The sequence below is a fragment of the Nerophis ophidion genome, linkage group LG13 (assembly GCF_033978795.1).
Source record: "Nerophis ophidion isolate RoL-2023_Sa linkage group LG13, RoL_Noph_v1.0, whole genome shotgun sequence".
Taxonomy (NCBI): domain Eukaryota; kingdom Metazoa; phylum Chordata; class Actinopteri; order Syngnathiformes; family Syngnathidae; genus Nerophis; species Nerophis ophidion.
In genome coordinates, this window is record NC_084623.1 from 4,417,756 (window position 1) to 4,431,087 (window position 13,332).

General features: G+C 44.9%; 1 protein-coding gene across 2 annotated transcripts in view; it reads left to right on the plus strand.

Annotated features, from left to right (window-relative positions):
* The window catches only part of epha3 (eph receptor A3), a 297,755-nt gene that overhangs the window by 264,081 nt on the left and 20,342 nt on the right, over positions 1 to 13,332 (plus strand). For both annotated transcript variants that reach the window (XM_061918278.1, XM_061918277.1), the window contains exon 17: positions 9,733 to 9,888. In XM_061918278.1, coding sequence (XP_061774262.1) covers positions 9,733 to 9,888 — 156 coding nt within the window. The remainder of the gene's footprint in view (positions 1 to 9,732; positions 9,889 to 13,332) is intronic.

The following is a 13,332-nucleotide window of genomic DNA, read 5'->3' on the forward strand; positions in this document are numbered from 1 at the left end:
TGAGCGGGCGAGCACAAATCAGAGACAGGTGAACACAAAGTGTAACTAAGGTGACAAAACAAAGAAGGAAGTGCAAACAGGAACTAATGGAGTCGTTATGGAAACTAAAACAAACAAGGGTGCACAAAAACTGGAACTAATGGAGTCCAAAATTAGCGGAAAAATAAAAAAACAATCCTGACCACAGAACATATATATGTATATATATATATATATATATATATATATATATATATATATATATATACACACACACATAATACAGGTACTGACATAACAGGCACTACCCCCCCCAAAAAAAAGAAAAACAAAAAATGAAATAAAATAAAAAGAACAAAAAATAAAATAAAATATACAAAAATTAACTATAAAAAAACACTTTTGTAAAGGCGAGAACTAAATATTGATACTTACATTGCTTCTTATAAATAAATACATATATATATATATATATATATATATATATATATATAGATATCTATATATATATATAGATACATACATATATATATATATAGAGAGATACATATATATGTATATATATATATATATATATATATATATATATAGATAGATACATATATATATATATATAGATACATATATATATATATATATAGATACATATATATATATATATATCTATATATATATATATATATACATACATATGTGTATATATGTATGTGTGTGTATATATATATATATATATATATATACACACACACATAATACAGGTACTGACATAACAGGCACTACCCCCCCCCCCAAAAAAAGAAAAACAAAAAATGAAATAAAATGAAAAGAAGAACAAAAAACAAAATAAAATATACAAAAATTAACTATAATAAAACACTTTCATAAAGGCGAGAACTAAATATTGATACTTACATTGCTTCTCATAAATAAATAAATAATTAAAAAAAATATGTATATATATATACACATACACATATGTGTATATATGTATGTGTGTGTATGTATATATATATATATATATATATATATATATATATATATATATATATATATATATATATATATATATATATATAAAGTATGGACACCCCTGCTGGGTGTGTTTGTCATTCAACAAACTTCATATTATGGATGTCAAGAAATGAACTCCAAAGAAGTGTAGACTGGATTTCCTTTTTATTCATGGCCTCGTTTATCTGTTCTCTCTACTTTATTCCACTGCTGTTCATCTTATTTGCCCTCTTTATGCATTGTGCCTTCCGAGGGCCCGCCATGGGGGACCCCGTACACTTGTCAGTTGTCGTCGGCAGGAAGCAGGCCAACCAACGGGGTCCGCAGCCGCCGCATGTGGTCTCATGGAGACGTCGGAGCTCATAACATTGACTAATCATTTCTTGAGAAAGTGAGAATAGGTCCCTTGGAGTTTGCATGTCATTTTCCTGATTGGCTTTTAACACCGGGTGAGCACCGGCTGGCCGACAGGGTCTACTGTGGTGATTTATGACAAGTGTGTGTGCGTGTGTGTGTGTGTGTGTGTGTGTGTGTGTGCATGTGTGTGTGTGTGTGTGTGTGTGTGTGTGTGTGTGTGTGTGTGTGTGTGTGTGTGTGGAGGCAGTTGCGCAGCGGGAGCAGCTGCACTCGACTCTGCACACCTCGTTTGTCACTGAGCTGTCCTGGCTAGCTAATGTAGACCCCCCCCCCAACTCCCACTCCCACCCAAACCCTGGGCCTGGGACCAGGAGTGTCTAGCATCTGGAGGGTTCAGGGGTGGGACCCGGTCGGAGTGGACTGTCTCTGCATGGAGAGATGCTGGGTTCAGTGGGTCAAGGTGGGCTGCCGGAGACTAATTATGGGCCAACCACAGGGCTGGGGGGTTGGGGGGCACGGTCCATCACGCTGCCTGTACAGTGGTACCAAACGGAGCGATACCAGGTTGTCATGGCGCCACTCGACAAATGGTGTCAACTCGCCACCCGGACATCAGTGTTACCGTTCAAAAAGCATTGACTTATCGCTACTCAGGCAGTCTGTTTTTTACCAATAACCAATTTTCAATTGGAAAGTAGAACTTTTTAAAAATGGTACTGTGACAGACTCAAGCTGTCGTCATGCGGGTTCCATGGACCACCAAGGAAGGACATGATTTTAAGCAGGTTTGACTTGCTTTATTTTTCAAAACCAGCTTGTCCGCGGTTGGGTCATTCTTCCGCGGCGTCTCCCATCTCCCTCTGCTTTTCGCTCCACCATCTGCTTTTCAGCAGCCCGTACCTCCGTCCGACTCTTGCGCTCTATCTCCGTCGTTGTTTGCAGTTCTCTCTCTGCACCATCACCAGCCCCGTTCTCTCCTCCTTCTCCCCTTTTTTACATCGAGAGGAAATATGTTAATAGTGTCCAAGTGTGCGATCCACACACCTGATCTCGTTTGTGGCTCGCCGCTCGCTCGTATTCTCCGCCTCCTCCTCACCATCTTGGGCCGGGCTCAAGCGTGCCCTGCCTGTCTGTCGGACCGTCGGCTCCGCCTCTCCACAGGTACATTTTTACCACACATTTGGTACATGTGGGGGGGCGTGGCCTGCAGGCCTGCGGAGAAGCGAGGAGGCTTCCACAGTACAATATAGCACTAACTAGAAAATTCCCTTGGAAATTTTGATGGGCCTGCTATCTGTGCCCCAGACCCCTGTCCGGGGGTCGCTGGTAGCCGCCATACTTACAAGATGGTGCCGAGCGTCTGAATCTGTGAGTTTTCAGTGTAACTGTGCAAAATGAGCCACAGAGCTAGCCCAAAACAGTAGCATGTTTACAATAGAAATGCTAACAATTAGCATGAGTGCTAACGATAGCATGATAACAGTCTGCATGTTTCATACACCAAGTTATACGACTCAAAGGACAAGGTGGCCTCTTGTCCAGGTTGTACTCCGCCTACCGCCCGAATGCAGCTGAGATAGGCTCCATCACCCCCTGCAACCCCAAATGGGACAAGCGGTAGAAAATGGATGGATGGAAAGGTGTATGGCTGCGGAAATGTAAAAAAAATGGTGAAATTAGATGAAAAAGTTAGCACCTTTAAGTTGCTTTTATACCCAATCACGACACCCACTTGTTCACAATTAGCCTGTTCCCCTGTGCCATGTTCCAAATAAGCGTTTGATGAGCATTCCTCAACTTTCTCACTCTTTTTTGCCACTTGTGCCAGCTTTTTTGAAACATGTCGCAGGCATCAAATTCCAAATGAGCTAAAATGTGCAAAAAATAACATTTTCCAGTTGGAACGTTAAATATCCTGTCTTTGCAGTCTATTCAATTGAATATAAGTTGATGCAAATCGTTGTATTCTATTTTTATTTACCATTTAAACAAGGTGACAACTTCACTGCTTTTGGGGTTTGTTAATACATCAATATTTCGAAGTAAAACTTTCTGTGACAGTCTCTTGCTGTCGTTGTGCGGGTTCAATGGCCCACCCAGGAAGGACATGCTTTTGAGCAGGTTTGACTTCTTTATTTTTCAATAAATCTGTCCGCAGCTCCGATCGCTTTTCAGCTCCTTCCTCCACTGCTCGTTCACGGTCTGCTCTTTCAGCCGCCGTTGTCGTTGTCCTCATCCATGGCTCTCTGTTCCTCTCGCTTCTCATGCACTGCTGCGGGTTCTTCTCCTCCTTCCTCCCCGATCTCTCCTCCTTCTCCCCTTTTATACAGTGTCAGGAGAAATGTTAATCGTTTCCCGGTGTGTGAGCCACGCACCTGAATTCGATTGCGGCCCCACCTCTCCACTCCGCCGCATTCTCCGCCTCCATGCCGCCATTTTGGGCAGGGCTGCAGTGTGCCCTGCCCCTCTGTTGGCCCGTCAGCTGCGCCTCTCCACACTTTCATATGCATCCATTCTAATTACGGCGTGTGACATAAATCACATATTTAGAGTAACAATCATACCTGCGTCACACCTGAGGTGTTTCAGGTTGATAGTTTGTTAATAGTGCTGATTGAGGGCCACATCTCATCCATCACATCCAACAGAGGCTTATCAGAAATTCTATTTAAAGGGCCAACGTGCATCCATGACTTCTATCCCGGGGACTCCATGGGAATTGTTTGGCGATGAATTGCTCCCCCGCTGTCCTGCCCTGGTGTGTCTGCACAAGCTCTTCTCCCCCCTCCGCATCACTAAAACCAGAATTACGGGGCCCCGGTTATCTGGGGCCAAAGGAGTGACAAACTGGGATATCGTGTCTGGGAACTTTAACTTCTGTCTGACGTTTAGTGTTTAGTCCGCCAGGGTAGGGTTTTTTTTAAATTCCCTTTGCCGTCGTTGCTGCGGGACGTATGTGCCGCCAAAAAAAAAATGTGACTTCGGAAAAAACAAAGAGAATGACAGAGGAAGGAAAATGAGGTCGTTGGTAGTTCACATCCCAGAAGTCAAGGAGAAGGCAGGCGATGAAGGGAAAAGAGATAAGAGAGACGTAGAAGATGATCAATATGTCGTGAAAACAAACATGCCTGAAGAATGATTCCATTGTTAGTCAGTGTTGCCTTTCCATCCTCTCCATGAGAACATAGCAAGGGTCACAAATGTGTCCTCTTCCACACGTCCTGTGTTGTACAAACCTAACCTAAAATGTTGGTGTTGTTTACATGTGTCACATGGCAGTCTACACGTATCTCTTATGTGTGACTGCCATCATATTGGCGTCTACACGTATATCTTGTGTGTGACTGCCATCATATTGCAGTCTAAAACGTATCTTGTATGTGTGACTGCCATCATATTGCAGTCAATACATATCTTGTATGTGTGACTGCCATCATATTGCAGTCTACACATGTCTCTTATGTGTGACTGCCATCATATTGCAGTCAACACATATCTTGTATGTGTGACTGCCATCATATTGCAGTGTACACGTAACTCTTATGTGTGACTGCCATCATATTGCAGTCTACATGTATCTCTTATGTGTGACTGCCATCATATTGCAGTCTACACATATCTTGTATGTGTGACTGCCATCATATTGCAGTCTACACATATCTATATGTGACTGCCATCATATTTCAATCTACATATATCTCTTATGTGTGACTGCCATCATATTGCGGTAACATGTATCTCTTATGAGTGATTGCCATCATATTGCAGTCTACACGTATCTCTTATGTGTGAGTGCCATCATATTGCAGTCTACACGTATCTCTTATGTGTGACTGCCATTATATTGCGGTCTACACGTAACTCTTATGTGTGACAGCCATCATATTGCAGTCTACACTAATCTCTTATGTGTGACTGCCATCATATTGTACTCTACACGTATCTCTTATGTGTGACTGCCATCATATTGCAGTCTACACGTATTTTTTGTGTGTGACTGCCATCATATTGCAGTCAACACATATCTTGTATGTGTGACTGCCATCATATTGCAGTCTACACTTAACTCACATGTGTGACTGCCATCATATTGCAGTCTACACGTATCTCTTATGTGTGACTGCCATCATTTTGCAGTCTACACGTATCTCTTATGTGTGACTGCCATCATAATGCAGTCCACACGTGTCTCTCATGTGTGGCTGCCATTATATTGGAGTATACATGTATCTCTTATGTGCGACTGCCATCCACTGGTCACCCTTAACATTACACCATGTACCGAATAAAATAGCTTTGAGGTCGGTATGCAAAGCCAGAATTATTCGGATTATTAAAAAAATAAAAAATATACAAAAATATATATTTTAAGTGGACCTTTTAGTCTGAAAAATACGCTACTTTGTACAAAAATCTTAACAAAGGCACTTCCTCGTCAAAAGTCTGGTAGCAAGGTTTCCAACCAACTGCAATCTTTTAGGATGGATTTTAGCAAGATGAAAGAAGTCCAATTCTTAATGTGTGGCTTAAAAAGAGTCGGGTGGTAAGTAATGTACAATCGTGAAATTGAAGGTGGTATCCTTTAAGTTTTGCAGTTTTAAAACTCCCACCTACTGTATTTCTCTCCTCCTTCCCGCCCTCTTCCACCCCTTGTTTGTTCCTTTTGGTAGCTGGCTAATTCATACAAAGCGTCCATGCCCCCGTCCTCTCCAGCGCCTGTAAATCAAAGGCAGTCAGAACAGAACCCGTGGCCTTTTCTTCACCTTCCACCGCTGACAGGAACCGGAGATTGAAATTCATGCAAATCCAACTTTTGAGCCCCGGGGCGAATGTCGTGTTGTTTTTGTTCCACCTCTGCACCTTGGGCCGGACCGGGAGATGAGAAGTGGTATCGACGTGGCGACGAAACCCCGTGACCCAGACGTTGAAATACGACGGCAGATACATTCGTCATATTTCACTACAAGCTACAATCGCAGAAGACCCGAGTTGTGATTTGTCCATTTTGATTGAAATATTTCTAAATATGTCAAAAAACTGTGCAAGGGTGGTCTCTAACTTTGATACCATCCCAGCTGTTTGTTTGTTTAAGTTTCAAGGTTTATTCACCATTTTATATTACCATCACAACAGTAGTGAATATCCATGTATTGATGGAAGAATGCACTGCACATTATTAATAAAGTATTTCTGATTCTGGCTTCACGGTGGCAGAGGGGTTAGTGCGTCTGCCTCATAATACCTGCAGTCCTGGGTTCAATCCCAGGCTCGGGATCTTTCTGTGTGGAGTTTGCATGTTCTCCCCGTGAATGCGTGGGTTCTACTCCGGGTACTCCGGCTTCCTCCCACCTCCAAAGACATGCACCTGGGGATAGGCCCCTCCCACCTCCAAAGACATGCACCTGGGGATAGGCCCCTCCCACCTCCAAATACATGCACCTGGGGATAGGCCCCTCCCACCTCCAAAGACATGTACCTGGGGATAGGCCCCTCCCACCTCCAAAGACATGCACCTGGGGATAGGCCGCTCCCAACTCCAAAGACATGCACCTGGGGATAGGCCCCTCCCACCTCCAAAGACATGCACCCGGGGATAGGCCCCTCCCACCTCCAAATACATGCACCTGGGGATAGGCCCCTCCCACCTCCAAAGACATGCACCTGGGGATAGGCCCCTCCCACCTCCAAAGACATGCACCTGGGGATAGGCCGCTCCCACCTCCAAAGACATGCACCTGGGGAATAGGCCCCTCCCACCTCCAAAGACATGCACCTGGGGATAGGCCCCTCCCACCACCAAAGGCATGCACCTGGGGATAGGCCGCTCCCACCTCCAAAGACATGCACCTGGGGATAGGACCCTCCCACCTCCAAAGACATGCACCTGGGGATAGGCCGCTCCCACCTCCAAAGACATGCACCTGGGGATAGGCCCCTCCCACCTCCAAATACATGCACCTGGGGATAGGCCCCTCCCAACTCCAAAGACATGCACCTGGGGATAGGCCCCTCCCACCTCCAAACACATGCACCTGGGGATAGGCCTCTCCCACCTCCAAAGCATGCACCTGGGGATAGGCCCCTCCCACCTCCAAAGACATGCACCTGGGGATAGGCCCCTCCCACCTCCAAAGACATGCACCTGGGGATAGGCCCCTCCCACCTCCAAAGCATGCACCTGGGGATAGGTTGATTGGCAACACTAAATGGTCCCTAGTGTGTGAATGTTGTCTGTCTATCTGTGTTGGCCCTGTGATGAGGTGGCCACTTGTCCAGGGTGTACCCCGCCTTCCGCCCGATTGTAGCTGAGATAGGCGCCAGCGCCCCCCCGCAACTCCAAAAGGGAATAAGCGGTATAAAAATGGATGGATGGATTTCTGATTCTGATTCTGATGAGATGGAGGAATGCACCGTTCGGGGTTGAAATCGTTTTTAATATATATATTTTTTCATATTGTTTTTATATGTATTAATTTATTTGTTTTTCTTCAGTCATTGGTGGAGCTAAGGATAATATTTAAATATTGTTTTTGTTTAATATTGTTGTCCAACACTTTGCAATCATTTCTGTTGTTTAAATGTGTTGGACAAATAAAGTCGATTTGATTGAAAATCAACTGAATTTGCATGAAATTAGCTAATAATCTAGCATGTTGCATTCAATGTTTATTCTCATTAATATCCCATTATCCATCCATCCATTTTCTACCGCTTATTCCCTTTTTGGGGTCGCGGGGGGTGCTGGCGCCTATCTCAGCTACAATCGGGCGGGAGGCGGGGTACACCCTGGACAAGTCGCCACCTCATCGCAGGGCCAACACAGATAGACAGACAACATTCACACTCACATTCACACACTAGGGACCATTTAGTGTTGCCAATCAACCTATCCCCAGGTGCATGTCTTTGGAGGTGGGAGGGGCCTATCCCCAGGTGCATGTCTTTGGAGGTGGGAGGGGCCTATCCCCAGGTGCATGTCTTTGGAGGTGGGAGGGGCCTATCCCCAGGTGCATGTCTTTGGAGGTGGGAGGGGCCTATCCCCAGGTGCATGTCTTTGGAGGTGGGAGGGGTCTATCCCTAATTGGATGTCTTTGGAGGTGGGAGGGGCCTATCCCCAGGTGCATGTCTTTGGAGGTGGGAGGGGCCTATCCCCAGGTGCATGTCTTTGGAGGTGGGAGGGGTCTATCCCTAATTGGATGTCTTTGGAGGTGGGAGGGGCCTATCCCCAGGTGCATGTCTTTGGAGGTGGGAGGGGCCTATCCCCAGGTGCATGTCTTTGGAGGTGGGAGGGGTCTATCCCTAATTGGATGTCTTTGGAGGTGGGAGGGGCCTATCCCCAAGTGCATGTCTTTGGAGGTGGGAGGGGCCTATCCCCAGGTGCATTTCTTTGGAGGTGGGAGGGGCCTATCCCCAGGTGCATGTCTTTGGAGGTGGGAGGGGCCTATCCCCAGGTGCATTTCTTTGGAGGTGGGAGGGGCCTATCCCCAGGTGCATGTCTTTGGAGGTGGGAGGGGTCTATCCCTAATTGGATGTCTTTGGAGGTGGGAGGGGCCTATCCCTAATTAGATGTCTTTGGAGGTGGGAGGGGCCTATCCCCAGGTGCATGCTTTGGAGGTGGGAGGGGCCTATCCCCAGGTGCATGTCTTTGGAGGTGGGAGGGGCCTCTCCCCAGGTGCATGCTTTGGAGGTGGGAGGGGCCTATCCCCAGGTGCATGTCTTTGGAGGTGGGAGGGGCCTATCCCCTAGGTGCATGTCTTTGGAGGTGGGAGGGGCCTATCCCCAGATGCATGTCTTTGGAGGTGGGAGGGGCCTATCCCCAGGTGCATGTCTTTGGAGGTGGGAGGGGCCTATCCCCAGGTACATGTCTTTGGAGGTGGGAGGGGCCTATCCCCAGGTGCATGTCTTTGGAGGTGGGAGGAAGCCGGAGTACCAGGAGGGAACCCACACATTCACGGGGAGAACATGCAAACTCCACACAGAAAGATCCCGAGCCTGGATTTGAACCCAGGACTCCAGGAACTTCTTATTGTGAGGCAGACGCACTAACCCCTCTACCACCGTGAAGCCCTAATATCCCATTATTTCCAACTTTGATTATTCCCGGAATTTTGCCACACTATTTCAAGTTAAAGTTAAAGTAGCAACGATCATCAGACACACACACTAAGTGTGGCGACATTATTCTCTGCATTTGACCCTTGATCCCCCCCTGGGAGGTGAGGGGAGCAGTGAGCAGCAGCGGTGGCCGCGCCCGGGAATCATTTTCTGTGATTTAACCCCCAATTCCAACATTTGATGCTGAGTGCCAAGCAGGCAATTTGCTGGAGCTAATAAAGTTCATCATATTTTCCCTTTTTTTAGTTGTTTTTTCTGCTTCCCTCCCAGGCCCGCCAACTTGTTGCTGGACAGAAGCAGCTCGGAGGTTCCCCCGATGGGAACGATGGGCGACTGGATGGACGGCATGAGGACCTTGCCCTGCAACGAGGCCTTCTCCGGGGTCAGCTACAGCTCCTGTGACACGCTGGCCAAGACTTCCACAGAGTAAGACACAAACACACCAGGCCACCCTCGCCCGATTCACGTCAGCGTTACTCAGGACTTAGAGAGCCCTTTGATGAAGAACACACACCATCTTTCTTTCTCCTCCCTAAGAGGGTGGACAAAAAAAACAAAAAACTCTACGGAGCCATCACCGAATGTCTCGCGGTAACTCGTCACGACAAGCGTTTGGCCACGCTCTCGGCGTCGCTGGTACGACCACGAGGTGAGGGTGCGAAACGACGGAGGGATAAATGGAGGAAGAGGAATGGAGATGGAGGGAGGGACGGTCAGGGATGGGAATAAAAGAGCTAGCATTCAAGGCTGGAAGGAGAAGGGAAATGTGACAAGTGAAAAGAGCAGCAAGGGAGGCCTTTTTGGAGAGAAAACGCAAGCCTGGGTGTCAGATTGGTATGTACACCTCCATTGGGATTCAGGAAAAGAAGCAAGTGATGATCGTCGGGAAGTTATCTGGAAATACCGGACATGTGTCGCTGCAATATCAGACATTTACTGTCCTCAAAGGGGAACTTTTCTGTCCATTGAATTGCTGCCGGGGCGCTAATTAATTTAAAACCTCTTCTCAAAGGCATGCGGTAAATTTAGGCCTGCGCTTATAAATTTGAGTGTGATGTAAGGATACCATCATGAAAAGCACATTTAATACAACAAACGTTATTCTGGTCTTACCTTTACTTATAAATGAAGTCCATGCGCAGCTCCTTCTGATCAAAAGCATCGATAACTTGTTTATAGAAGTCTTCCTTATCCTTCTTCAGTTTTAAAAGTCTCTCTGTCTCGATGGAGATCCGCCACTTACCAAAGGCATGCGGTAAATTTAGGCCTGCGCTTATAAATTTGAGTGTGATGTAAAGATACCATCATGAAAAGAACATTTAATAAAAAAAAAACCTTATTATGGTCTTACCTTTACTTATAAATGAAGTCCATGCGCAGCTCCTTCTGATCAAAAGCATCGATAACTTGTTTATAGAAGTCTTCCTTATCCTTCTTCAGTTTTAAAAGTCTCTCTGTCTCGATGGAGATCCGCCACTTACCAAAGGCATGCGGTAAATTTAGGCCTGCGCTTATAAATTTGAGTGTGATGTAAGGATACCATCATGAAAAGCACATTTAATACAACAAACATTATTATGGTCTTACCTTTACTTATAAATGAAGTCCATGCACAGCTCTTTCTGATCAAAAGCATCGATTACTTGTTTATAGAAGTCTTCCTTATCTTTCTTCAGCTTTAAAAGTCTCTCTGTCTCGATGCAGATCTTCTTTTATTACCTACTGCTTCGATTGAAAGTCCAGTTTAGAAAACTGTTTTATTTTAGATATGTAATCCTCCATGTTAAAACTGCAAGCGAGAGGAAAAAATAACCACACGCTGCTTGTTGTCACTTCTTCTGCAGCCGAGTAGTCGCAAGAAGGATCACTAGCGCCCTCTACCACCAGGAGGCGGGAGTCATTTAATGACTCATATTTGACACACGCAGCTACGGTATATTAATAAAACATAGCTGCTTATTGTTCTTTTTAGCATATTCAATAGCTTGGACCTTAAATCCTACTGAATAGCTCTTAATCTTCTTCCCTTTATGGGATTTCAAATGATTGAAATCAGCCTCCTAAATTTTGAAAATGATGACAGGTGAAGTCAGACGTGACGAGTTTGACCCGACGGAAATTCTAGACATGCGCTAGTAAAAATAATATTTTGCAAAACGAGTTTGACCCGGCGTTAATCCTGAGCCGACGGTAATGCTAAGCATGCGCTAATTATTTTGCGAAAGGAGTTAGACCCGGCAGTAATTCTAGTCAGGTGCATACTATATACGCGGCGGCAATTCAAGGAAATACGATATGTCTTTTTGTATGCATTCTAAGTTGAAAAATACGGCAACTAAGGTGCAGCTAATGAGAGAACGCCAACAATACTCCATTTAGTCATAGCACACTGCAAAAAGTAAAATAAAAAAATACAAAAATGAGGGGTATTTCACTTGAATTAAGCTAAATGATCTACCAATACAACAAGAAAATTGGTCTTATCAAGACTTTCCAAAACAAGTAAAATGAGCTAACCTCAATGAACCCCAAAAATAGCTGAAAATAAGTATATTCTCACTAATAACAAGTACACTTTTCTTGATAGAAAAAAAATTGGACCTTTTTTGTCAATGACGCTTGAATCCCTTCCGGGCAATGGATGGCTGACTAGGGCTAATACAGCTGTAGCCGGCCTCCGTAGCTCCCACACCCTTCCCTCTTTTGCAAGTCTTGTTGATTCTATGTAACCTGTGTATATGTGCTCTGGCTATGAGTTTTTTTTCCTTGGCCTCGTATGAATCCCGTCCCTGGAGTCCAGCTTTTGACGGAATATTTTGTTTTTTACTGCCCCCGCCCCCAACGTTTACCTGTTTCTCACCTTTGTTTTTGTAAGGGGCACAGGAAGTTGTCAGACCCTGCAATGTTTGTCTGGACTTGAATGGGATTGTGCTAAAAAAAATTCAAATCTCCGTCGGGGATTAATAAAATACTTCTGATTCGGAATCAGATCCATTGTTAGCTGATGTTTATTTACAATTTAAAATGCAAAAAAACCCCCTAAAACACAAAGTTGGTTGTCTTACATAAGGATTGTAAAAGTGCAGTTCCTCTTTAAAGTTGATTAAAACCACGGAAAGGAAATCCTTGCTTTAATCCGTTCGTTGAAATGTATTCCACAAAAGATCTATCCCTTGCATACACCCCGCAGATATTTGTCATGTTTTTTTTTCCATCAGCCTGTATGTTTAATCAATGAAAAGTTATCCGGAGACAACATATCGAAAAAAAAAAACGCCTACTCTGCAGATTTACGGATGGCAGAACATGCCACACAAGAGTAATCGTGCACAAAAGAAATCCCATCGCCCGACTGACTCCCCCCCCCAACCTCCCAGCGGCTCGATGCTATATTGAATCATTTCAGTATTAATCCTCTGAAAGATGAGGCCCGAGCAACCAAGGCCGAGTCCAGCACAGGACTAGCAGCCTTGACTGGGACTATGTGTTGCTCTGTTAAGATTGCTCTATTGATTCCTCCAGACTTAATCTAGTCCTTGATAGTCAGCACAAGTGTTAGCCGGGCTCTGACCTCCGACAAACAGGCCTCTTACTTGGCTGCGGTGTGATTGAAGTCCAGTTCCACGGACCAGTTTGGACGGAGAGTTTCTTTGATCTGTCTGAATACAGGAGTTTCTGACCGTCGGTGAAAGAGTGTTTAATGGATTTTACAAGAATTAAGGCCTTGGAAGGCATTACAAAGCATCATATATGATATCCATATGGACCATGGCTGAGAAACTGATTTTTTAGATTGGCCAGGAAACAGCAGAGTACTGGAAAATGTAAACATAGAAGCGTTTAGGGCCCCACTATCAATAATTCGCCTGT